The following is a 24096-nucleotide window of genomic DNA, read 5'->3' as shown; positions in this document are numbered from 1 at the left end:
TTCGACCAGCTTCTTCATCCACAAGTCAAGCATTCAAGAACAGAGCCACCTATTCGAGGTGGGAGATCCATGCTATCGCCAATATCATTCCAGCAACACAGCCATAATATGCAGAATTGCTGACGAAGCCATATATGATGCCTTACCAAAGTACGCATATTGTGCCTGGAGATGAGTCTAAGTATTCTCACTATATATTTACTCAAGAATAATCGCAAGAGATTTCGCGTAGTCAAGCTTGGCGTGATCTTATTTCTCTCTACCTTAGTTGATTCTACTATGCTCTCGCTAAAGCTGAACTACAGAGCATAAGGTAAGTTAACCTTTTGCGAACTTCCATACAAATTTCCTACGTGGTAGGAGCTGGCACCTGCTTTTCTCGTACAATCTCAAAACGACGACGAACTGCCAACCTAACTGGGAAACACCGCTAGTACTCTTGAAGTTAGCCCTGGAAACCTAACCTAACGGGCCTCTTCCCTGCGGTACGGTTGGGTGGAGAATATCGGCGCCCCGTTCGCTCTTGCCGCGGCACTGGCAACCACACCGGCTGCTACTCCACTCCTCTTCCAACCGAATCTCAGCTTCAATCCAGCAACTGTAAAAGTCAAGGTTGTCGCTATACCACGTCTTTCCAGTCTCTTGAATCTATTAAGGGCTTGCTTGTCCTCTCTTATTGCTAGGTTCGCCTGACGAGAGATCAGAGAGGCCTTACACATCACTGGACTTTTGAACAACACCGGCTTCGAAAAGCGAACTGTGTCTCCTGAGCCAACCACAAATCTTTATCCTACCGTCCACCGCATGTCGGCGGATGTGGTGTCGGGACTCTGCGCCTCCTCGCCCCAGTAGCCAATCAGCAGCTTCTATCAGGAACCAGATCAGGGCATTTGCAAGGATGTGGCTGTCCAGGCACCTTAGGCGAGACAGAACCATTAACGCCGCGTCTAACACGCTAAGACCTGTCTCGTGCGGTCAATCGCTGCCGTCCGCGGCTGTGCCAGGACTTGGCCCAGTCTTCAATTCACCGGCAGACTTTGGACACCCTCAACCGGTGTGAGCCGATTGATGCTTGGGAATGACATGCGCGAGCCTGACAGTTTATTGAGCTTTCTATATGCTATAATCTATTTACCGAGACGCGCAATAACAGCTCGAACGTACGTATGTGTTATGGGATATGCCAGTATCATATCCCAGCTCGTTCCTGGCATAATTGAGGCTGGTCCTGCGTCTAGCTCAAATCACTTCGAGAGTTGATACATTTGTGTGGGGAGGTTGGAGGTCACCCTTGTTCGGCGGCCTCATCCAACACTCATAACCCTATTTGATACTGGGGCCTTTCCTGAATATCTAAGAGAGTTGCTCAGCTGGATATTGTACGCCCGTATTTTGTCAGCGATGAGTGGCCACGCAACTTGATTCCGACCCAACTGAAGCAGCACCAAAAATATCTTAAGCGCAAAAGGTTACCGACATGCATCCCTCAAAACAGCCCATTCTTGGAAAACATGCTCAGTCTCAGCTGGTGAGCCAGCATGGGCCCTGGACTCTGTCACATTTCAATGTCTGCGTGCCGTTAGTTGACTTCGAATGCCTGGTCACATTTCACGTCATGGTAAACGGCAGAACGCCCCAGACTAAAAGAATTTGATTGGCTCATCGATTGCCGATGTTCCTATTCTTGTCTTTGTTGCTCTCCGCCAACAGAACATCATTGACCAACAAAGCTAAGTATTTGACACTCCCTGCCCGACCTTTCGCTGCATGCATCACATTTCGCTTGGGGCCAGATCTAAATCAGTGCTTGCCACGCCTCAGTCTAGCTGCAGTATCTAACTCACCTATTGTGCGTTTTGACTCCTGTGCCACCAATGGCTAGGGACGCTATCAGCTATTCCTTGTTTACTGTGATGGAAACAAGCCGGCTCCTACCTGTGATTGGCTCATTATTGAAGACAAGGGGTTGGCCCGTCGTGACTAAAATTGTCACAGCAGATAGCTAATGCCCCAAGAACGGAATGATGGGATTTTAGCGCCTCTATCTCCAAACCCATGGCCAAGCAGGTAATAGCCAGGTCTATATTACTGCACTCTGTCTTCTCGTAGGCACACCGCCGTGTTGGTTGCGACCTCACGACAGCGGTGTTGCAACTTTCGAAATGAAAGCGCGGGGAAGCAGAGGGCTGATTCTGGCAGCGGATTCCACTCACTTCATCCCATTGACAAGGGGTTTTGGCAAACCTCCGACAATCAGCAAGGGTGTTCACTCCAGGTCACATTTTCGCGAAGTTTCTCTCGTGATGAGAAACAGTTTCGAGGTAATTCATCCAATCTGATCCGTGATCAGAGCAGGCCGGCAACAGTCAAATAGCATCTCGACATGCGGAGGTCCAGTGATTGATCAGCACGATAGGCCAAAGAGCATTGCATGGCAAAAATAACTCCGTCAGCGGGTCCGAATACTACCCTTGCGGGTAATATACTCAACCTGTGACTGGAAAGATAGCATTGTAGGCGATCATTGCATGTTATACGGCATGTTCGCTTCATTTATGTAATCAGCACGGAATATAGCGAGCACTGGGGCTGTTCTCGTTGCGAATGTGCTTCTGAAGCCTGCCGAAGTGTGGTCGACTGCCGAGTTGCATCCTAGTCTATCAACACTGCCCAAGAGGTTACTTCTGAGCTACGGGTCAAATTTTAGGAAAACTGACCCTGGCTATTGGTTTCAAGATGTCCCTCCTTTCTATGCTGAGGCGCTTTGTTCTTTTGACACAAACGTCCTCGAAAGTGCCGCCGGCGTCCGCGGAAGATGTGCAATTGAAGTAACTATCATGATCAAGCGTGGCGTGATTGAGTGTACACGTTGGAGCCAAGCCGCAAACAGTCAACGGCATGCTATGAGATCCAGGAAGGCCAACAAGGCGAAGCCAAACCCTTCATGTAATGCTTTGCCTAGTTTATGGATAGCCTTGAATGGTTTGTTAGCGATGGATTTGTTGGATGGGATGTGGCCTTCGTATGATGCCTTATCTTGAAATATGCCACTCTGCCACTATCGTGCACCGAATACTGTCTTCTGTGTTGTCCTTCATAGCATCACGCCGCGGTGGCGCATATGAAGTGAGATGCATGATGTTGGCCGATGGCGCACTGAATAGCACACACTACTGTTCTCGCCTCATATCCGAATGCATCGATTTATCCCTGTTGGAAAGGCATGGATGGAGAAAGGAGACAACACTCAGTAAGATGTCGAGGCCACCCTCACTCCAAGACAACCCTCGGACTAACGCTGAGGTTGTTCTGTCTTCTTGTCTCTTCTCGACTTGATACGTGGGCGTGCATGAGCGCCATCATGAGTGTAGAGGCACGTACATCAGCCCTATAATACCTCTGAACTATATGTTAAAATTCCCTGGGTCTTCCGTACTTATCGGAGACCCTGCTTCCAGGACAGGTTGCACCATGAGGAACAGGCGTATATTTCAGCAGCCAATCATGTGTTGTGTAGATGGATGCTGAAGACGTCACTCAAGGAGCCTCAACACCATGAAGCAAGTCTTGAACCATTTAATATATCCCGACAAGTGCACTTCTAATTATACAACACTTGTTTCATCTAAAAATATATTGACAGCGATTCTGTGCTAACTGCACGTGCTCAGTATCCAATAATGCTTCATACGTCCACAGCTAGCCGCCAGCTAAGCGCCAGCCTTGCGTCGCATCCTATCTCGCAGCTTTCCAGAATCACCAAGATCTTGGCGCTTAACAAGGGTCAACCTAATCTTAGATCAGATATTTTGATGCGAATCATCAAACCTGCATGTTGGGATGCCACGAGTTGAGTCTATTCTTGGACCATAGACGCCGACCACAACATGCAGCATGCGAGAATAGTACTGGGCGTCTCGCCCGAGATGACTTCATCTTTCGCAAGCGCTGGCCTTTGTTCAACGAGGTTCCTGTGATCTAGAGGCCATGCACACTCTCCTTTTCAGGAGACACGCCCCATCATCATCATCTATTTGTCTCCGGCGCCAAAGAACCAGGTTGCAGAAGAGCGGCAGCACTATCTCAGTCGATCTGAGCCACTCGATTGGCGCTCCTGGGCCCGTTTAGGCAAGTCGAGGGTCGACAGCAAGCAAGTTGTATGTAAGTCATGCGGGCCCGAGGCATTGGATGGCCTACACGCCCTAGTCGTTCATGTATCTGCTCTAGGGGTCGTCTTTTACCAGGGACACGGGTCGCTTTCCAGGGAGCTGGAGATATAATTATAGGAACATGTTGCTAAATTAGGATGCAGCCTCACTGTAGCCGCCGATGAACTGCATGTTTTTCAACACAACCTCATTCCTACTGTTTATCATGTTTCCTAGCGCCCATTGTGTCCCTCGCAGTATGCTTTAATGGCGCGGATCCCTGGCCGTTTCAAGTCTGTCCTTTGAAGGAGCACTTGTTTGCAAACACAATGTGTAGTTGCAATATCATTCCTGCCCCACGTGGTCGAGACGCCCATGTGCCCACACCCCAGGTTATTCCTCAAAAGATGCACGTCTGGACTATGGGTTATGCAATGTCTTGAACAGTCACACAGCTTAGCTCCACAGGCGGCGCTTCAACACAGCAAAGATATGTTGAAGGGATGGTTTGTATGACGTCCTAGCCTCTAGACATCTCCCTTCTCAGGTACACATCCAAAATTAGGTGCAACCCTGTCTCGCCGGAGCCCCTTGTCCACGGTATGACATATCTCAAACCAACAACTGCCGGTCCTGGCAGATCTAGCCATCAGGTCGGTGCAAAGATGCCTGTGTTCCTGCAGGAACGTTAGCTGCAGCAGGTCGCGTGCAGCAAGTCACTGGCGCGTAGAGCTATGTACCGTGGTACTTCGAGGATACATGTACATTGCCCTACTTCTTCTGTCTTTTATTGCTCTTGTCGCTGACACTACTCAGAACGCTGGCACTTCTCTTTTGCGCGGCACCGCTACTACCAGGACGCCCGTTCTTGTCGATTTCATTGAGCAGTCCTGTTTCCTTGCTCGAGGCATCCGAGGCCTCAATAGTAGGGGCTGCTATTTCTGAGGCATCCTTGTTTGCATCTCCAGGTGCAGATGTGGCGTCGCCATCTGCTTTCCCGGTGGTCGCTCCAGTAGCAGCTCCTGCCTCTGAGTTGTTGCCGGTCCCTGTGTCCTGGTCTGCTTTGTCCTTTTCGACTGTGGAGTCAGATTCAGGGGGAGCCATAGCCTTTTCCCGTTCTGCTTTTTTGGCCTGTTCAACCTTGATCTCGGCATCAAGCTTGTCCGATACCTTGCGGGCATCAAGCAGACTATTGACAGCCGCAAGGAGCTGTTCGTACTGATGTGTCGTAGCCGCGGTGGGCATGGCAAGTTTGTTGGGCACGTCCAGTTCGTTGAGAACATTTGTGATGCGGTTCTGTTGTTGATTAGACTTGTGTGAGAACAGTTTATTGATTCTCTCGGTTCGGAAAGTCGGCCCAGAGCCCAATCGATCATGATGTGTCACACCGTACAATAGCTCCTCCTGTGTCGAAAGCTTACGGCGCTCCTGTTGTTGCTGTGGCTGACCCTTTTTGTTGTTCGAAGCTGTTGGTGTAGCGGCAGGTCCAGTAGAATCACGAGGCCCTGTGGACGCAGCTGTGCTTTCCCGTCTCCCAGCTTCTTGCGCCGCAGCGGCGGCGGTAGCGGCGGTAGATGCAGCAGCCGCTGTTTGCGGTGGTGCGGTGCCAGAAGGGCTGGTACCATCGCCAGGCATCAACGACTTGCGCTTCTTGGACTTGTCAGCGGTCATTAGGTTTTGAAGAAGGTTCTGCAAGCCAGCAGAAGATTTGAAGGCATTGATGTCAGTGTCCGCTCGAGGATAATCGAGGCGATTATACAACTCGCGACGCTCTTCGTTGAATCGCTCACTACGTGCCAGAATACGCTTAATCTCCAGCAATAGCGATTCCTCTTCACGAGCTTCTTCGCGCGACCGGGTCAAGGCGTTGAGCGCAAACTCCTTTCTTAATTTCTCCTGCTGTGGATTGAAATGCGCCATGAGTTCATGCAGAGAGAATTCAGGCTGCGTCATGTACTGCACAGGCTTTTGCGCTGCCATCATCTTGGAAGCGACTTCGTAGTATCTTGCTTTGAGGTCTTCCAGAGAACGTGGCCGTGTTGCTGGAACGATGGCCTTACTCTCATCACCGTCGGCATCAGCCTCTCCGTTCGTCGCGGGAGGATTCCATTCGTAGCGGTCCCAGATCAGAGGCCATCGAAGGTCAAAGTCGCGCGCCAACTCGAGCAAGTAATCCGTTTCCTCCTTGGTCCAGTCATTGTGTTGTAATGACTGCTGGTACTGGCCTTCGCTATACTGCGGGACTGAAACCTGCACGTTATACTTTGCAAACGCAGAATCCTCCGTTCCATCTCTGGATAGTTGTGGCTGTTCTCCTTGACTCGTCTGTTCCGGTGATACGTCGCTACCATCTTGCTTCTCATCCTTCCTCCTCCAGTGCCGCAAAGTGAAATCTGAATCGCTACGCGCCGAGTTTTTGAACGATCGCATCTCCCATCTCGCTGCAGGTTTGCGACTTGCAAAGCGTCGCTTCTTGAAATGTGTAACTTCAGGGACAATAGCAATGGGGTTGTCGCCCCCAAGATTGTGTACCTCACGAGCCAAACCCTTTAAGTTTGGCCTTGGTGCAGCAATCTTTTGCTTCTTGCTCGGCCTCAGACCTGATACGCCATCACCCAGGTTTAGCACATCGCGAACGTCGGAAGAGGTCATCGTGGAAGTTTGTCGTGGAGGTAAATTGTCGAAAAGAAAGAAGGACAAGTGTAACCGGTCCAATAATCCGTTAAATTCGAGCTTCCATCACCAAGGTCATCAAATTCAAGCACGTGGTCCACTTCTAACAATAATTTATCAGTCCGTATTTCGTTTATTGATGCTCTTCGTTGAGATCGAACCGCTGGTGTTTGGTTGACGCGTCAAAAAATTTGGGGTTGACTCGAATTAATTCGGAGCACGGAGTAACTGCTGAGGATTACATAGTAGGATGCGCCGTCTCTGCCCAGGATCAGAATCTGGAACGGGTTGCGTTATCTGCACGTGACAGTGCTAGATCACCCCCTGGCCCAAAGCCGATCATTGAACGTGGCAGCTTCGCGGGCGCCAACGTCGAAGCCAGAGCCAAAGGGGGGAACAGCTACAACAACTCCAAGCATTGGACTTCGTCACATTGTTTTTTTGTTCCAATCACCGACATTTTCCTTAAAGTATCTAACAATAAACCGACCCGTGCAATTTCGCCAAGGACATCAGTGCTGTAGCAGTCGCCATCATGAAATTCCTACTTCCTCTCCTGTCGCTCAGCGCCGCTGCGAATGCGCTGCATTTCTTCATCGACGGCACAACCCCCAGATGCTTTTACGAGGAGTTGCCCAAGGATACACTTGTCGTTGGACATTACACTGCTGAGGAGTGGGATGACCGAGTATCAGCTTGGGTAAAGCATGACGGTATCAGCATCTACATCAACGTCGACGTATGTTTTTCATGGACAGCTGTCCACAAGCATATTGCAATGTCTTTCGGACTTTTCCTAATAATAGCTAACAGGAAATATTCGACAACGATCATCGTGTCGTTTCTCAGCGCGGCGCTGCTTCTGGCCGCTTTACATTCTCCGCCGCCGATGCTGGCGACCACAAGATCTGTTTCACCCCTTCGTCCAGCTCTGGCCGCACTTCGTGGCTCTCCGCCAAGAACCCAAATGGCGGCATCAAGTTGACTCTTGACTTGGTCATTGGTGAGACCAACCAAATCGAGAGCAGCGATAAGGGAAAGATCCAGGATATCACATCACGTGTCAAGGACCTCAACGCTCGTCTTGCTGATATCCGCAGAGAACAAGTATTCCAGCGTGTATGTGCCACCGTAAACATGTTTTTATGAGAGCAGAAAACTGACAATGTGTGCACAGGAGCGAGAGGCCGAGTTCCGAGATCAATCCGAGTCTACAAACGCCCGTGTCATTCGATGGATCATCATCCAGCTTATCGTGCTTGGCATCACCTGCACCTGGCAGCTTTCCCACCTTCGATCATTCTTCATTAAGCAGAAGCTCACCTAGAGTAATTGGTCGATCAATTTTTGTTTGCGAGTTGAGTCTTAGGCTTCAGTAGTCCAGGAAGAGTCAACATGTCGTTTATCGGGTCGGGTGTTGATGGATTGCGTACCAGAAAAGGATAAAAGAGATCGTTGGGCATTCAAGCTACGGCGGTGAGGTCATCTTGCAATGGCGATGGCCGTGTAATGTTACATGCACATGATGATGTTTATTATATCGTGTACCTAAATGCATACTCGAAAAGGTGGAACCGAGGACTGTGATAAAGATGGCGACGCCTTTTTCTTTTCCCATTATAAAATTGCCAAAAGAACGAGAACTCCCTATAGTGCTCTGTCTTCGTTTCACAACGAATCACCAAGCCTGTAAACTTCAAACTCATCCCCACGCTAACTGATCTCTCCATCTACACCAGGCAAGACTGGGTGCCATCAGGCACACCGATGGTAGCTTTCGTCTCGTGAGCGATTACACAAAGTTATTATGGACAGCGTCATAAGAAAAAAGAGAAGAAACAACCCAAACAAACCCAAAAATGCTGCCCTGCACCCTCCTTGCGCCTTGCTGCGCTGCGCTGAAGATTAAACGTGGTTTTAGTATATTTCGTAATGGCTTGCCAGACAAGAGAAAGGAGTGCCCTCCGCCGTAGTCCCGAACGAGATCTGCTTCCGCTTCAAAGGGTGTCATGCAAGTATATCGACTGCTAAGAACGGTTCGTAGGCGGCCAAAGGGCTCTATAATGCCCAGATGATGAGTTCGAGTTCGAAAACAGTGCGCTTTTGAAGGTAACCAAGATGCATGGGCGAAAGGCCCTGGAGTCTGTTTGTGACTCGAACCAACTCGGTCGAAGTAAGCTCTACCGTGCCTAGGCATCCACCACCTCATCCATCTATAAACTGGACTGAGCTTCAGTTGGGCATTTCAACCATCAACCACAACCCGGTTCTGAATAAATCGGGCAACCCTGTTGAACCGGAGTCTGTCGACATAATACAGATCCTGATGCACAACGCCGCAGCAATGAAGAAACAAAGAAAATTCTTAGCTGTATACCAGAGTACGCTTAACCACAGCATAGGGTCTTCATCAACTTCTGGAAGCCACTGGGCTGAGGATTGGCCTGTTGACCGCTAGCCTGGGCGGGCTGGGTCGCCTGGCCTTGTTGGGACGTCCTCGGCTGCTGAGGCAGGTTCTGGGCACTGTTCTGGAACTGAGCCTGGGTCGAGCCAGTGGGCGTGGCCATGTCCCGAAGACCCCCAACCCCGCTCCCCCTCTGCGCTGACAAGGCGCCGGGGGCGCTTGGCCGATCTCTCTGCTTGCCCATCTGCTTGATCGGAGACGGAGGAGGGGGTTGCGCGGCGTTTAAACGGCCGACAGTAAGGTTTTGTGCTTGTTGGTGAGAGGTGGTATTCCCGGGACGGTGGCCGCTGTGCAGCTCCATCTGAGAGGGGCCAGGCCGCACGTTGGGGTTGTGGAGGTACGCGCCGCTGTGGCTCTTCGAATCCCATCCCTTTCCCGAATCCTTAGAAATCTTCATCCAGTCATACTCGCCATCCTCAACCTCGCCAGTGTTCTTGAGAGCCTGTGTAAAGAGCTCCCGAAGGTAATCATAGTCAGGAGTATCCTCGAAGCCCAGATTTCGGACATACGTCAAATACTTGGAGAACTCCTCGGGGAAACCCTCACAAAGATCCTTGATAGCAGTTGTCTGCTTCTTCTCGCCAATCTTCTCATATTTCTGCTTGTTGGTGGCCGCCTTCAATCCCTGCCAAGGAAGACCACCTCGAAGAAAGTACAAGAAGACATGACCAAGAGCTTCGAGATCGTCTCGGCGGGACTGCTCACGGCCCAGATGGGTGTTGATACTCATGTATCGTGCAGTTCCAGAAAGGGACTTTCGCTCGCGGTATGGGATATGTTGCTTCGTCTTCGGATCACGGTACTGCTTGGCCATGCCGAAGTCAACCACATGGATAACGCTGGAAGCCTTGGTGCCAGGGCGGCCAATGAGGAAGTTGTCGGGTTTGATATCGCGGTAAATGAGATTCTTCTCGTGAATGGTCTGAACCCTCGAAAGCATTTGCTTGGCAACCATAACAACCGTCTTAATGGAGAACCTTCGGCCACAGTGATCGAAAAGATCCTCAAGGGAAGGACCGAGCAAGTCGATCACGAGAATGTTGTGGAGACCCTCCTGGCCGAAGTAGTAAACATTGGGAATACCAGCTGAATCTGTATTAGCACATGAGAACTGTATTGTTTGGAAACGGGTCTTCTCACGGCAGCCCACGAGGATCTTATAAGTCCGGTACTCATCTCGCAGTTGGGGAGCATCACTCTTGCGAGGTTCCTAATGCAATGTCAGAAAAGCCAACACCATGGCAGCGCAGAAACGCCGGGCTATTGTTGTACTAACAAACTTGATAGCGACTTGTTGATTGTTGAGTAAATTGGTGCCTTCAAAAATAACGCCAAAAGATCCCTCTCCAATCTTCTTGCCAACTCGGTAGTGAACACCGACCACGTTGGATGATGACGAAGCCATTTAGGCGGCGAAGGCGGTCAGAGGACCACCGGTGCAATATATCGAAACAGATGCAGGAGGATCGGTCGTTTGGACAAGGGCGTAACTCGTGCTCAATGTCGAAACTGGTGCAATAAAACGATGCCTACAAAGAAGGTGCGCGAGGCAGCGGTTAGTTTTGATGAAACTAATGATGGCGATGCAGCATGCACGCGAGTGTATGAAGAAGGAAAAGAAACGGAAGCTGTGGCGCTGCTCGTGGTTGGACGACTGAAGGATGAGGCGATGGATTGACCAAGTTGGGCTGTCCTGTCGGCACGGTACTGGGATGTTGATTGGAGGCGCGGTAAAATAGACACCTCCAGTCCAAGGGCACAGCCGCCAGTCGCAGTAGAACCCCCTAAAGGCGATGCCGAGAAGATCCTTTTAGACGCAATGTATAAGAAATGAGGCGACACAGCGATCAAGCGTTGCATACTCTTCAAGTATGCTGAAGAGTTCGAATGCAACAGTTTGGCCAGAAAGAATTGGCAAAGTGCTGCACACAACAAGACGCTGGAACCAACCCGATATCCACGGCTCGGGAGCTGCCTTTGTCGGAGGGACCACAACAACGCTGAACAGACCACCTCCAGTAAATCGAAGTCAAAATCAAATTGACTCACCTCAATTAAAAGAAGAGATGCCAAAAAAGAATAGAATCAGGCAGCTCAGAGGCGATCGATTCGAGTCGAAAGGAAAGGCGGTCGAAGGGGAAAGCCCCAAGAGAGATCGAAGGCGACGTCGGTAACGTTGATGGGGAGATCAAGTTTGGGAAAGGGGAAAGAGAAGCAAGAGATGGGACGGGGACGGGGAGAGAGTAGAAGCACCTGCCCCCGGGCCCCATGCGCGGACCTGACCTGACCTGAGCCAACGAGAAGCCCAGGCCATACAATCCAACGCAAGGCCGGGCTAGCCCAGGCACCTCACCTCAAAGAAATCAGCGACAACTCCACTGCTAGGGAACCCCCGGCCCCCAGCCACAGGCATGGAAGCGCTACAGAAACAAGCGAAGGGGCCTGAAAGCATACGCCAACCAGGAGTCGACAATCAATTTGGCTGCCAGCCCCGACTTTCAGAGGGTCTAGGCCAGACCAAGACCAGCCGGATTCAGTAGGTAAGGAGTGTCCGTTGTTTAAGGCTCAAGGTTCAGCACTGTGAGCATCCTTTGGGCTCTAGCCCATACAAAACTCATGGATCATGGAGTAAAATATCATTCTCAAACTCCTCAACAGTAGGTACCGAATAACACTGTGCATGGTTTGATTTAGGAGTGTCTAAATCAACTTGAGTTTAGATTCTCTCTCAACCCTTCCCGTGAGTCTCTCTTGCAGCTCTAGTTCCCTTCCCTTGAGTCAATGGTATTGTTTCGCTCCCAAGCACGAAAAAGCAACGATAGTCGCACCCAATCCTACCTCGAGTCGCGGGTCAAGAGACAATGGGCATGAAAAGTTTATTGCCAGCGACGCCTTGAAGACATCACCTGCGCAATGCTAATGGGAATGACACGCAGCCGTCGACGTCAAGTTATCGGTGAGTAGTTGTTCAAGCTCATGCGTCTTCACTTCAGAAGCAGATGCGTCGATGAGGCCTTGATAGAGATGTCTTGAGGATTGATCACCGAATTATTTACACCGTCCGCTCTGGCAACAACAAAGGCCTTGCGATGTGATCTCATCACGACATTCGCCCGTACAACTCCCTACCGCTCCGGGCGTCCGTCTGTGCTCTTTCAGAAGAATGAATGAAAGGACTTGACTCGGCGCTGCCCACTAGACAGTGGAGTACTCGGGATGCCCCAACGGCAGAGCCGGGGTACAAAACTCTACCTTGGCCCAAGGGCAATCTCCCAGCCTCTTGTCAGGTACTGCCTGGTACCTTGCTTTAACATTGGCTATCCATCATCTGGTCTGTGATTCTATCGACATGGGTTGGATGTTGAGATTCAAGGTTCTTGTCGGCGAGAAACTGCTTCTGGCCATTGTCACTCAAGACCCTGCAGCCGGTCAATAGACGAAGTCCAATTTCGAGCATGGCCAGATAGCAAATAGATCGACGACCTGTGCATGGGGAGCTTGTGCATCCTTGTGTATCCGTATGTACGTGTGCTTCTACGTGTGTGCTTGGCACTATTTCGTGTATGTACAACACAAGGCAGGGCTCCTCGTTGCATCGCATCAACAAAATGCCGCGCTTCTACTCATGCCCTTGACCGCAAGATCCGACATCCTCAACTATGTGCCTAGTGGATATCAGGGTTCAAGCTTCGGAACTGTTCGTTCGTTTGAGATTCTTCTCTCCTGCTATTACAGTCCAGTCTAGCGATTCATTCGACCGTTCTCCCTGCCAAAGGGTATTGTTAGTGTACATTTTGAAGAAAAGCATGCATCCACGACGGGACGCAACAAGCCACACCAAGAGTTCAGACGTTGCTAGCGCCCGTCTATCACTGGACTGACCCATGGCACTTGGCTCATGGTGGAATAGTTCCGTTGCCCATTCATCCGGTCCAAATTCCAATCCTTATTTCCAGTCTTCTTTTGCCTCACTTCATTTATCGTATACGAAGCAATATACTCTGTATAAAATGTATTTTTGGGGTGTTCTGCAGAGAATTGGTGTTCTTGGCATTTGTGTCCCTGTTCCACCATGTGATTCTCGAGCAAGGTCTCAATCGTGAGATTAAATATCCAATATGTCACCACAAAATACATAATGCAAGTTTGCAAGTTTGCTAAGCTACCCCAGTCCCAACAGAGCAACTGGCCCAGAAGAGAGATATCTTGACCAGGGGTCCCCGCTAGAAGCGGCTCTAATTCTTCCCTTGTTATGCCCTGTCGGCCTGTCCTCATCAACTGGGATCTCAACATACATCCACCTCCCTTTTCTCCTGTGTCGTGTGTCCCTTGCTGCGCTATCGATCTGTTGTAGTCTGTCAGCTGTATCCGTAAGATTTCAGTAATTGCAGGTTCCTTACGAGCCAATACTCGCCACAGTTGCCAGCACACAGTCGCTGCACACGTAAATCTTCGCCACACCGAGCTCATTCAACGGCCCCTTGGACGGCTCAGTCGAGTGAATTATGTTCTAGTCACAACTGCTTTACGTGGAACTGCAGTGGCAATGTCCTGTTCGTTGCCTTGACTTATGATTTCAACTGACAAATCCTCTTGCTATGTACCCGGGCAATGATGGCATGCTACATCATAACATGACCCATTTGCCAGCTTGCGGAACGCAATATAAACCACATCATGTTACGTGCTTGAAGCTGGGTTCGCCTCTTGAAGCCGTTGCCTGGTCAGTGTCACGACGTCTCTAAGTACCTCATACCTACAGTTTGAATGCTAACCTAGGTCCTAAGTATGGCGTTGGCATTCCGCTCAGAATGCAGAACCTGGATTTTGAAATTACAGAACCTCGTCATAAGTGATGTTCCCTGTTTCCAGCGATCTAATTATTATCTTCTTCTCTCTGCGAGAAACAGGCGTGTCACTCGTCACTCGGAGATTTGGTTTCCTCTTCCCTGCGAAATCTCCGAAATGCCAACCTAGCGCTCACAAGACCTGTATAAATTCGGATTGGTCCAATTAGAAGCTAGATGTACACGCTCGTTCGTACTTCCAGCTCAAGATCGGCCAATGACAATCTCGAACATGGTAAATTCATTCATTCTTTGCCAGTCAAAATATTTACATGATTTTCCGTGGCCACTTAGGTGTGCTTGAGGCATTCGTACGCCATAAACTGTATTGTTTGTCTTATTGATCATTGCCATCGAATCAAAACATGACCATGGGTGTGACACAACTGTACTCGGTTCGTAGCATTGCCGAGTCAATCCATGAAGTTTAGTGTTGGAGCTCTTAACTTGTCGTGTAAGAGCTGGGTTTCATGTAATGACATCTGGTCTGGCATCAGGTTCTAGACCACGTATTTCGGATGCAACAAACTCCGTTCTATGCCAATGCCCAAGCCAATGGGTCAGTTTTCGGCTACCAATAAACATTGGAGGTATTTTAGTAGTACAGGGTAACCGGAGTGAGTACTGATTGATTGCCATGAGTCAACAGCGATGTCTAACGTTATTAGGAGCTAATATATGTAGTGTTAAAAGGATGAGATCATCCATCAGTGGTCTCGGTTATTGAGGAAATGCTGTGCCTGTGTTGTTTGTTGTCACATGCTTCGAGGTATTGGCCCAGACTCTATGAAATTGAGTTATCAGTCAATCATTAAGAAGAAACCATAATAAAGGATACCCCGCGTGAGACAGCTATCAGAAATAGGAAGGACAGTCGGCAGTATCGGTCTACCTAAAAGGGTTGTAGCTTGATTACTGATGACATGACAAAGAGCTCTAAATCCCGCCAAAGGCGCAAGATGAGCTTGCGCTGACACAGACAACTGCAGCACTATCACCATATACCACAATCAGCCCTCTCCAGAGCCCAACCATCAAGTCATAGTCACGGCAATGGCTAAGCCAGAAGACATCCCCGAGATGGAGTACCGCTTCCTGGGCCGCTCAGGTCTTCAGGTATCTGCAATCTCTCTCGGAGGATGGTTGACATATGGTGGCCACATTGATAAAGGCCAGCATTCAAAGGGACAAACTCAAGGGGATATTGACTGATTGGTTCTACAGAACGTACCTTTGAATGCATGAAGGCCGCCTATGACTGCGGTGTCAACTTCTTCGACTGTGCCGAAGAATACTCCAACGGTGAATCCGAGATTGTGATGGGTGAGGCTATCAAGAAGTTCGGTTGGAAACGAAACGATCTGGTAGTCTCTACCAAGGTAACCCACCATACTTGTGCCATAGATGCATGTTTGATCAGGTAATGATACTAAGAAACTCCGTATAGCTCTACTGGGGAGGAGCGTTCGGAGACAACCCCGTCAACAACAAGGGACTTTCAAGAAAGCACATTGTTGAGGGGATTAACGGTGCTCTCAAGCGGTTGGATCTCGAGTATGTCGATCTCATTTACGCGCACAGGCCTGATCGTCGAACGCCCATGGAAGAGATCGTTCGTGCGTTCAATCACATTATAGATCAAGGAAAGGTAAACCCGACCATTTCACCGGTGATGGCTGTATCACACGGACTGACTTAGCTGACAGGCGTTTTACTGGGGAACTTCGATGTGGAATGCCGATGAGATCGCACAGGCGTGGCGATATGCAGACAAACTGGGTCTGATAGGCCCAATTATGGAGCAACCCGCTTATAACATGCTGGATCGAGTCAAGGTCGAGCAGGAATATGCCCACTTGTATCGTGAAGTTGGCCTTGGTCTGACTGTATTCTCACCTATGCGCCAAGGCATCCTGTCTGGAAAATACAGTGACGGCATTCCTGGTGACTCTCGCTTCGCCAACGAAGAGATCCAGTGGGTTAATGGTTTCTGGAAGCAAACAGGGAAAGATACCTGGACGGCTATTATTGAGCAGGTCAACCAACTGAAGCCTATTGCGGACAGACTTGGTTTCAAACAGAGTCAGCTCGCCTTGGCCTGGGTACTCAGCAATAAGAATGTTAGCTCTGCTATAACGGGCGCTAGCAGTCCTGAGCAGGTGTATGAGAACGTCAGAGCTGTGGCTGTGTCAAAAAGTTGACTCCAGAGATTTTGAAGGAGATTGATGTGATTCTTAACAACAAACCACCTGAGGTTGTGGAGCGGTTTTAAATAACTCTACTTGGCCAAGGCGGTAATACATGCGATGGTCGTACTCACAAATTGGAACATATTATTACTTATAAGAAATGATTAAATCTCAGCTGGGTCTATCTATGTATGTACGTAGCGGCAGAGAGATCAAACAGTATCAACTCCCGGCGTATGACAAATCAGCGTCAGCTGCGGGTACGTCTCGGTTCTCTGCAAAGGATTAGTTGCAGCTGGACCGCTCCATGTACATACAACTCAATTGTCATCGAATCTCTTCAAGCTCGAGTTTACAGCGCTATATCGGATTATCAAAATGAGCTCTTCACAGCTTCTCAACCGTTTCCCTTGGGCGAAGAGTCCCCTCATCAGCAATGCGCCCATGCTCGGCATTGCTACGCCTCTCATGGCGGCTGAGGTTACAAAAGCTGGCGGCCTTGGTATTCTCACTCCAACATATGTGATCCATACCATTCTAAGCTGGCCTGACATTCAACAACAGGATTCCTCCCCTCGTTGGCCTACATTGAACCAAACTCGGAGCACATCAATAGACTTGTTGGCCACTTTGATGAAGCCCGGGAACTTCTCGAAGCCGATCAGCCTTCTGATGGGCCACTCCGTGTCGGAGCTAGCTTCATAACAAGTCATAGCTCCTTGAGCTACTTTGAGGAGACGGCTCTGCCACTTATAGTCAAGTATCGTCCTGCGGCAATATGGTTGTTTGCTCCAGATGGAGACCTTAGGCCTCATAGCAAGATTATCCCTAGCCTCAAGGCTCTGGGTTATCCTCCGGTTGTGTTTGTCCAGGTTGGTAATGTTGCTGCAGCGCGAGAGGCAGTCCAAGACGGTGCGGATGTGCTCGTGACTCAGGGTGTAGATGCTGGAGGCCACCAGTTTCGTCAAGGATCCGGCATTGTGAGCTTGGTGCCTGAAGTTAGAGATATGCTGGACAGAGAGTTTCCTGACCGACCAATAAGCATCGTGGCCGCAGGAGGTATTGCTGATGGGCGAGGTGTTGCTGGAGCATTGGCTCTGGGTGAGTACTATCAGTGAAACCATGGTTTACATAGACAGACTGATAATATATAGGTGCCGAGGGTGTTGTTATGGGAACAAAAGTAAGTGAGAGCTGGATCGGTTCGTGTTTTCCTGATAGGCTAATTTGCAGTTCACTGTTGCGCCCGAATCAAACTATCCTGAGATCCGAAAGAAGAAAGTCCTTGAGGCTGTTGATGGTGGCGTGTCAACTTTCAAGTAAGGTTACGCTCTGCCCCAGAGAATGAGCCGATGATTTACATGATTCAGGTCCACGTTCAATGACAGGATAGTCAACAGTCCTCTTTGGGGGCCCCTCTACGACGGACGTGCCATTGTTGGCCCTGTCCATGAGAAGTTCCTCGCGGGAGCAAGTCTGGAAGAATGTCAACGGAGCCTCAAAGAGGATTACTCAGAGGAGGAGGCTCGCTATCTCGTTAATACTTGGGCGTGAGTAGTCTGTGCCTTGCAAATTGTGTTTAGACTAACATGAGTAGGGGAACTGGTGTTGGGCTAATCAATAAGGTCCAGCCTACAGGAGAGATTGTTCGTGAAGTACACGAACAGACTCGGCGTGAGCTTCAAAGAGCGGCCGGTTTAGTTGAGTAAAGGACTTAGAAAGTGATCTTTGCCGCTGAGCCATCTAGACAATTGAGTACATATGGCTTGTCTCACTGTATAAAATGATAAATTGACATTGACGCAAATACTCCTCTATACACTCGCATCCAGGCAGTACGGAGCGATTAGTGACAAGCAAGTTGATATCATACAAAAAGCAGTAAAAATGCTATCCAGACGTCAGAAAAGCACGCTTCAACTACAACTTGGCCTTGTCCTGAGCCTTCTTAAGCACAGGGTCAAGCTTGGTCGCCTTCATAACGTTGCCCTTAATCTTGAGCTTGCCGCCCATGAAGAGACGCTGGGCGTTGGCCTTGCCAGCGACGAGCTTGCCAAAGTTCTCCTCGGAGAGGATGAGTGTGACTGGAGGCATCTTCGTCAGTCATGTATGTTCCGAGTGCGCCGGAGCGCGTCAGAGTCGCGACGTACCATCAGGCTTTGCACCGGTGCCAGTTCCGACCTTGCCGGTTTCCTTGAGGTCGATATGCCAGCTGGCCTCTTCACCGCTCGCGTTCTTGAGGGTGAAGGCGTAGACGCCGTTGCCCTGCTTGATGGCATCCTTGCGATCGGCATCACTGGCGTTGATAGCCGCTTGGATGGCGTCGAAGGCGGCTGAGGCGGGGAACTTGTCTGTGGCTGGCAGTCAGTTTCCCATGGTCTTCAAGGCGAGGAACTGGGGAAGAACGAGCAGCTTGTGTTCCCGGAACGCTGATCTTGATGGTGTGGCTTGTCCTGACGTACCGTTCTTGAGAGACATGGCTGCGAATAAAGGTTTGGATAGATTTACAGGAGATTACCGTATGAAAAAGAAAGAAAAAATAGTAGCCAGGTAAGAAGGAAAGCGAGGAAAACGTGGGGGAGTCGACCGAGGTTTTTAAACGCGACAGATAGTCGTGGATGGATTGAAGTTCCAAAGAATCTGGGGGCGCGCTGCAACGTTAAGTGATATTGCATGTGATGTGAACCTCGGCGGATCTGCCATGAGATCATCCACATGTTTTCTCCCCCACAAACTGCTTCACAATCGGTTTAGACTACACGGGGGGGTAGCTCCCAAACACTCAATGGCCGAGTCAGTCATCGGCAGAAGGTGACCACGTGCTTTTTGCCAATTCCATCCAAGTCATCTATTAACTACAACCGATCAACTCGGAACCTAGACTCCATCTGTGCTTCAAATACGTGTGTGGGTTATGAAGCTGACATGGACGGAATCCAAGGTCAGCTTATTATGACATGCTTTTCAGAATGATACTTGAGATCCATGTCAACAGATCTATATAGTCCTTTTCCCTGTATGCTATGGGCGTATTGTCGACTTGGCTACCCACCAGCCAAGATACTGTCAGCGGTTTTAAACTAAGTCGTTCCAAACAGCTGGGATAAGTCACTCAAAAGTCTGTGATTGAGTGGTTTATATTTACACGCGAGAACACCAATTGACTGCTCACTTTTGTCTTCTGTATTGTTCCCAACTTCATATGTTACATTGCATCTTATAGTTGCCATTCAGGCACGCCAAAATCTCTATGCTGAGGCCAATTCTCTGGTCTGGTTCCGTGTTAGTCGTGTTCAGTAAAGACGGACGCATACTCGATGCACATACCTGGTCAGGAACAACACTACCATACGTCGTCTCCTTTCGTCGATATCGTCAGAGGCTGTCAAACGCAGCCAGTCGCCGAGCCACCCCCTCAACTCAGTCTCGCTTTTCCCAAGTGTGTCAATGCCTCGTTCTGCGCATGCAATTCTAAGTTCCTCGTAGTGCAGTCCCATGGGTCCACCATCCTCAACGATATTTCTGTCATCACCCTCCAGATACGCCATACGATATCGTCCCTTGGCCTGCCACATGCCTGGTGGTAGGAAGCCTAAGCGATCCCAGATTGCACCGCTCAGATGCAAGCTCTTGAGGACGTGAGACCGAGCGACTGCCTGGGTGACGCGCGGGCTAAGAACACCATGAGGATAACTCGCTTCCAACTCATCGAAAGCAGCCTTGCGACGTTGCTCAGCCTTTTCAAGCGCCGTGAAGATCTGCGTCGGTATCCTGCAAGGGTACGGCACTACACTGTCGACGTAGGCAACAACCAGGACAGTGAATTCGCCAATGACAATCAACATAAGCCCGAACAGGGGAAGTCTGATCATATCATGCCGTACTCTCCAGAGAAGAACCCAATCTGCTCTGGAAAACGTCTTTGGGACGTAGTGAGGTCTAAGTATCGAGGGCCGGTCATCGACTGGAGTTCGCTGAAGCTTCTCGCGAAGGAGACGTCGGCTCGTCCAGACGTTTTTTATGCCCCCTTTGTAGAATTTTAGGTATCCCTTTCCTAGCTCGAAGTAGTATTTTATCGACGATTCAAAGTCTCGGCGTCGAGGCAGCGTCAGCGGTGGTGGTCGCGTGACATCGGGGGGGTTGACCAGTGGATTCAAGCTCTTTGGACCGTCATTGTGGATGGGACGTGATGGTATTCGTAGCACAGCTGGCGATTGTGCAAAGGGGGTGGTCGCCAAGAGTGGCCAACGGCGTGTATTCTGACTGCGCCCACAGAGTCGCCATGCTGCTCGAGAGCTCATGGTCAAGGAGTTTATGGTTGAGACAAGTCTATGTTGGGGATGGGCCCTGACGGCCAAGAGTCGGAAATTCCAAAATGCACTGCGTCATTGGCCAGGCTGTTAGTTGACGTCGGCGAATTTGGCTTTCCTTCCCTTTTAGGTCCGATCGATTTTCAGGAACCATCATCATGAAAGACAATCCGCTTGCAGCTTGTCATTGGCTAGCCTAAGGTCGGGAATACCTAGTAAATTTGTCATGGTATTGTAGCGACTTCATTTCGCTCTGCTATCCCCTATTTGTTTGTCTTCATAATCGTGTCCCTTTGTCCCATGAGTGCAGCTTGTGTGTATTTCAATTCACAGACAACCTAAATATGTATCCTCAACGAAACATAAATCTCAACGCACGACAAGCAATTATCAATATGCTTTCTTAACTTTTTCGTTACACGTTTTACACTAATGGCTTTGCTTTTGGGTCATCTTCCCCGGCTCAACAACCGGACTACCCTGAAGAAGAAGTCTCACAGTATTGAAGATGTAGCAATTTTCCCCAGAATAAGAGAAATCATCCGATTTCCCTAGCAAGCATGGCTTGAGTCCAGCCCTAGGAAAGCTGAAGAGTGCCATTAGAGCCTACAAGATGATGGATCGATTATCGGGGAGTTTGAACCAGCCACCGTAATGCCTAATTATTGCAACTTCAGCTTCACCCTTCAACCAACCTCTTATTACCTGACTACTGGGTCTGTCAGGCCCTAATTTTCGCCAACCAGATGTAATGGAACATCATGATGAGGTTGTTTGATGTCTTTCAGTTGGCGGTCGGCTCCAGATACGACATATAACCCATCGTGGGTCTTAGCCATTAAGTTTATATCTAAGTATATAGCTACAGAACGTATCAGCATGGCAATAGGTGACATTTGAGGCTTGTTATCGAACTGTGATTTTGTTGGTTGAATTGCTGGCATCAAAGCCGCTAAAATGACACGCAAATTTTAGCGGGGAGTATCAAATTCATCCTGGTGATCAAGTCCCGTCAACTCCACCAAGTTTCTGATTATCAACTTCGAAATTTCTTCTAGAACATATTCGTCTATACTATCGAATCTCCGAAAGCTGTATTGATCCGTAGTATCCCGCGGGAAGGAAGTTATTTGAAAATTCCAACGGGCAAGATGGTTTGTTCAGACCTAAATTTTTTTTAGTCAAGCAAGGACTCATCATAAACTGACTTTGCTCTTGCAGGTTCACGCTGATGCATCAAACTTTGCCGACGGCATAACAAAGGAGGACGCTTATGAGCAAGTGCTCTGGCAGGCCGAGGGCCTGATCACTGACCAACGTAACTGGGTTCGTCAAACAATCTCGGTTGCCGGAACTATTGGACTTACCTTCTAACTCATTCTTGTAACAGGTCTGGTATGGAGATTAAGAGCTCGCTGGTTCAGGCCATCGCTAACAGTTCAACAGCAACCTTTCAAATGCTGCTTCCCTATTGTGGCACGCATATAAATCTCTGGAATCACCGAGCAAAGATGTGAACTGGGCTGGTATGTCACAAACCCCGAGTCCCAGAACACAAGCAGTAACGACGACATGTTATGTTCAACTACAGGCTTTTACGTCCTTGACAAATCATCTCAAGATCCGCAGCTCATTCTGGGCCCCTTCCAGGGAAAGGTTGCCTGCCAGACTATCAAGTTCGGTAAAGGCGTTTGCGGAGCAGCAGCAGCGACCCAAGAGACACAGCTAGTCCGAGACGTGGAGGAGTTTCCGGGACATATTGCTTGTGATGGAGACAGCAAGAGCGAGATCGTCGTGCCTATTGTGGTTGCTCAGGACGACGGTTCGAAGAAGCTGGTGGCTATCATCGACATCGACTGTGCTGAGCTGAACGGTTTCGACGAGGTTGACAAGGCCCATCTCGAGCAACTGGCAGCTCTCCTTGCCAAGAGCTGTGACTGGTAGCGATATTATACAAAAGCAACAGAGTAGAACCACCAACGCCAAATTTCCCCGGAATATTCGTAGACGCTCCTTCTCCCTTTTTGAAATTGAGTTCGTGTTGATTTGGGCGCAGAGGTAACGTTCGAACCGTCATTACCTTATCTCTAACCACACTGCACATCCGTCGTTGTCTCAATTCTGTTTCTTTCCCACTTATATCAGAAATGAGGATAGTGGTGGAACACAAAGGCTTAGAGCGCTACGGTATGATAGGCCTTTTGCGTGAAACATGGGCATACTGCTGTCGGCGTAATTGGAGTGATGGATTTAGTAGTTCAGGAATTCATACTCGAGACAGTTGAGGGGTGTGACACTATGTCGTTGTCTCCCATGGCAACAGGGTACCTTTAACGCCGCAAACATTCTGTGACATCAAACCCGATCCGGTATCATGATGATGAAAGGCTGAAATAAGTTGTTTCTAGCAAATTCAGCCAGCCAAGGAACAGGATGATGCAGAGTCTAGTGGCATCAGTCAGTGGGTCAATCGGTAGAGCCGATCTCGCCAGGGACGTTGTTCCAATTGGACTCGAAGAGGTTGAGGACGGTTATTCCAACATCAAGGGCCAACTAATGAAGAGTGACATGCTCGTGAGGAGCAGGGGTCTTTCAACGTCCAGCCCATTATCCCGGTTCTGCTTTTGGGTTTAAGGGCGCCTCAGCGGTTTGCCCTTGGGTCCGCAGTCTAGATGGGCCTCTGGAGCGCACGATCATGCTTTCATAAGGTCCTGAGGTTAGTTCCTGTTTGCTTGAGGGGGATTACTCGATTTGCAAAATCGATACGGTAACCGAACTTGGTAGGAAAAACCAAAAAACCAAGGCCGTACCGATCATGGTCTGAGCACTAATCAAGGGATATCAGGAGATCCATCATCACTGTTAATCCAAGTTACTATGTAACAGTATGGAATGAATCGAGCGAGTGGAACGTCAACGTCAGCCTACGGCTTGGCAATCGCGAGTCCGAGGGAGTATGTATCTGGAGGATTGGATGTACGCAATAACTGTGTGGCTGTGACCATGACTTCGCCAAACACGCGCGTACCATTTCCATTTTGTACATATTCCCGAATGTGGTGTGGTGAATGAGTAAAAGGCAGTGCAGCCATTGGAGGATCATGAGTTCAGCTCGAATGGCCTCTCTTAGGACGAGGCGAGCTAGGTAACGTATTCAGTTGAAACCATTTGGGTCTGCCCGTCTTCGTGCCTGTTCCTGAATTGTCGAAGGGGCGGGAGCCACTTCACCTCAGTCATTCCGTCCCTGAATGATCCATGATCCCCTGAATCGGATGGGAGCGGGAGGTCGGAAGAGACATCGACATCGGCATCGACTTGGACCGCATTGCATTGCATTGATACCTGTAGACTCTGCCCTATCATGACGCGACCTCACCGTCTCTGCTTGCGATCCGCCATCCAATTCTCACTATCAACAACTGCCAAGGACCCAATCCCCTGGACGCGCCAAAACTTTAGAACTCC

At 49.5% G+C, this 24096-nt stretch overlaps 11 protein-coding genes across 15 annotated transcripts; 5 read left to right on the top strand and 6 right to left on the bottom strand.

Moving 5' to 3' along the window:
• Window positions 1-459: 459 nt before the first annotated feature.
• On the bottom strand, window positions 460-936 carry FOXG_05431 (uncharacterized protein; the record flags this gene model as incomplete). The annotated part of the gene is made up of 2 exons (XM_018383712.1): window positions 460-598; window positions 716-936. The coding sequence occupies 2 exons, from the start codon at window positions 934-936 to the stop codon at window positions 460-462; spliced, it is 360 nt and encodes a 119-aa protein (XP_018240703.1).
• A 552-nt stretch (window positions 937-1488) lies between these two features.
• On the bottom strand, window positions 1489-7057 carry FOXG_05430 (SWR1-complex protein 4). 3 transcript variants are annotated; one of them, XM_018383711.1, is made up of 4 exons: window positions 3032-7057; window positions 1936-2974; window positions 1845-1878; window positions 1489-1782 (listed from the first exon to the last, which is right to left on the bottom strand). In XM_018383711.1, exon 1 carries the CDS (start codon window positions 6798-6800, stop codon window positions 4920-4922), a length of 1881 nt encoding a protein of 626 aa, XP_018240700.1. In that variant the 5' UTR covers window positions 6801-7057; the 3' UTR covers window positions 1489-1782; window positions 1845-1878; window positions 1936-2974; window positions 3032-4919. The 3 variants fall into 3 exon arrangements, with proteins under 3 accessions (XP_018240700.1, XP_018240699.1, XP_018240698.1); XM_018383710.1 differs by having other exon boundaries at window positions 1936-7057; XM_018383709.1 differs by having other exon boundaries at window positions 1845-2666; window positions 2718-7057.
• On the top strand, window positions 1574-6006 carry FOXG_19060 (uncharacterized protein). Of its 2 annotated transcripts, XM_018399241.1 has the most exons (3): window positions 1574-3560; window positions 3672-4909; window positions 4965-6006. In XM_018399241.1, exon 1 carries the CDS (start codon window positions 3007-3009, stop codon window positions 3334-3336), a length of 330 nt encoding a protein of 109 aa, XP_018240702.1. In that variant the 5' UTR covers window positions 1574-3006; the 3' UTR covers window positions 3337-3560; window positions 3672-4909; window positions 4965-6006. The 2 variants fall into 2 exon arrangements, with proteins under 2 accessions (XP_018240702.1, XP_018240701.1); XM_018399240.1 differs by having other exon boundaries at window positions 1574-4909.
• FOXG_05429 (uncharacterized protein) lies at window positions 6952-10428 on the top strand. Its single transcript, XM_018383708.1, has 3 exons — window positions 6952-7560; window positions 7635-7940; window positions 7999-10428. The coding sequence occupies exons 1-3, from the start codon at window positions 7357-7359 to the stop codon at window positions 8146-8148; spliced, it is 660 nt and encodes a 219-aa protein (XP_018240697.1). The 5' UTR covers window positions 6952-7356; the 3' UTR covers window positions 8149-10428.
• On the bottom strand, window positions 8220-11671 carry FOXG_05428 (CK1/CK1/CK1-G protein kinase). 2 transcript variants are annotated; one of them, XM_018383707.1, is made up of 4 exons: window positions 11335-11671; window positions 10562-10814; window positions 10426-10495; window positions 8220-10371 (listed from the first exon to the last, which is right to left on the bottom strand). In XM_018383707.1, exons 2-4 carry the CDS (start codon window positions 10688-10690, stop codon window positions 9209-9211), a joined length of 1362 nt encoding a protein of 453 aa, XP_018240696.1. In that variant the 5' UTR covers window positions 10691-10814; window positions 11335-11671; the 3' UTR covers window positions 8220-9208. The 2 variants fall into 2 exon arrangements, with proteins under 2 accessions (XP_018240696.1, XP_018240695.1); XM_018383706.1 differs by having other exon boundaries at window positions 10562-11671.
• Window positions 11672-12234: 563 nt separating this feature from the next.
• On the bottom strand, window positions 12235-13840 carry FOXG_19059 (uncharacterized protein). Its single transcript, XM_018399239.1, has 2 exons — window positions 13686-13840; window positions 12235-13630 (listed from the first exon to the last, which is right to left on the bottom strand). The coding sequence occupies exon 2, from the start codon at window positions 13576-13578 to the stop codon at window positions 13141-13143; it is 438 nt and encodes a 145-aa protein (XP_018240694.1). The 5' UTR covers window positions 13579-13630; window positions 13686-13840; the 3' UTR covers window positions 12235-13140.
• A 1044-nt stretch (window positions 13841-14884) lies between these two features.
• On the top strand, window positions 14885-16572 carry FOXG_05427 (uncharacterized protein). Its single transcript, XM_018383705.1, has 4 exons — window positions 14885-15303; window positions 15357-15511; window positions 15580-15780; window positions 15839-16572. The coding sequence occupies exons 1-4, from the start codon at window positions 15186-15188 to the stop codon at window positions 16331-16333; spliced, it is 969 nt and encodes a 322-aa protein (XP_018240693.1). The 5' UTR covers window positions 14885-15185; the 3' UTR covers window positions 16334-16572.
• Window positions 16573-16601: 29 nt separating this feature from the next.
• FOXG_05426 (uncharacterized protein) lies at window positions 16602-18030 on the top strand (the record flags this gene model as incomplete). The annotated part of the gene is made up of 6 exons (XM_018383704.1): window positions 16602-16823; window positions 16886-17422; window positions 17476-17504; window positions 17555-17640; window positions 17692-17871; window positions 17919-18030. The coding sequence occupies exons 1-6, from the start codon at window positions 16700-16702 to the stop codon at window positions 18028-18030; spliced, it is 1068 nt and encodes a 355-aa protein (XP_018240692.1). The 5' UTR covers window positions 16602-16699.
• FOXG_05425 (uncharacterized protein) lies at window positions 17786-19068 on the bottom strand. The gene is made up of 3 exons (XM_018383703.1): window positions 18784-19068; window positions 18472-18672; window positions 17786-18405 (listed from the first exon to the last, which is right to left on the bottom strand). Exons 1-3 carry the CDS (start codon window positions 18797-18799, stop codon window positions 18242-18244), a joined length of 381 nt encoding a protein of 126 aa, XP_018240691.1. The 5' UTR covers window positions 18800-19068; the 3' UTR covers window positions 17786-18241.
• A 31-nt stretch (window positions 19069-19099) lies between these two features.
• On the bottom strand, window positions 19100-20776 carry FOXG_05424 (uncharacterized protein). Its single transcript, XM_018383702.1, has 2 exons — window positions 19649-20776; window positions 19100-19593 (listed from the first exon to the last, which is right to left on the bottom strand). The coding sequence occupies exons 1-2, from the start codon at window positions 20620-20622 to the stop codon at window positions 19539-19541; spliced, it is 1029 nt and encodes a 342-aa protein (XP_018240690.1). The 5' UTR covers window positions 20623-20776; the 3' UTR covers window positions 19100-19538.
• An 858-nt stretch (window positions 20777-21634) lies between these two features.
• Window positions 21635-22912, top strand: FOXG_05423 (GAF protein). Its single transcript, XM_018383701.1, has 5 exons — window positions 21635-21785; window positions 21853-21957; window positions 22022-22026; window positions 22078-22157; window positions 22223-22912. The coding sequence occupies exons 1-5, from the start codon at window positions 21783-21785 to the stop codon at window positions 22573-22575; spliced, it is 546 nt and encodes a 181-aa protein (XP_018240689.1). The 5' UTR covers window positions 21635-21782; the 3' UTR covers window positions 22576-22912.
• Window positions 22913-24096: the final 1184 nt, after the last annotated feature.

This window comes from Fusarium oxysporum, chromosome 7 (assembly GCF_000149955.1).
Source record: "Fusarium oxysporum f. sp. lycopersici 4287 chromosome 7, whole genome shotgun sequence".
NCBI lineage: Eukaryota > Fungi > Ascomycota > Sordariomycetes > Hypocreales > Nectriaceae > Fusarium > Fusarium oxysporum.
This window is presented reverse-complemented; position numbering and strand designations above follow the sequence as displayed.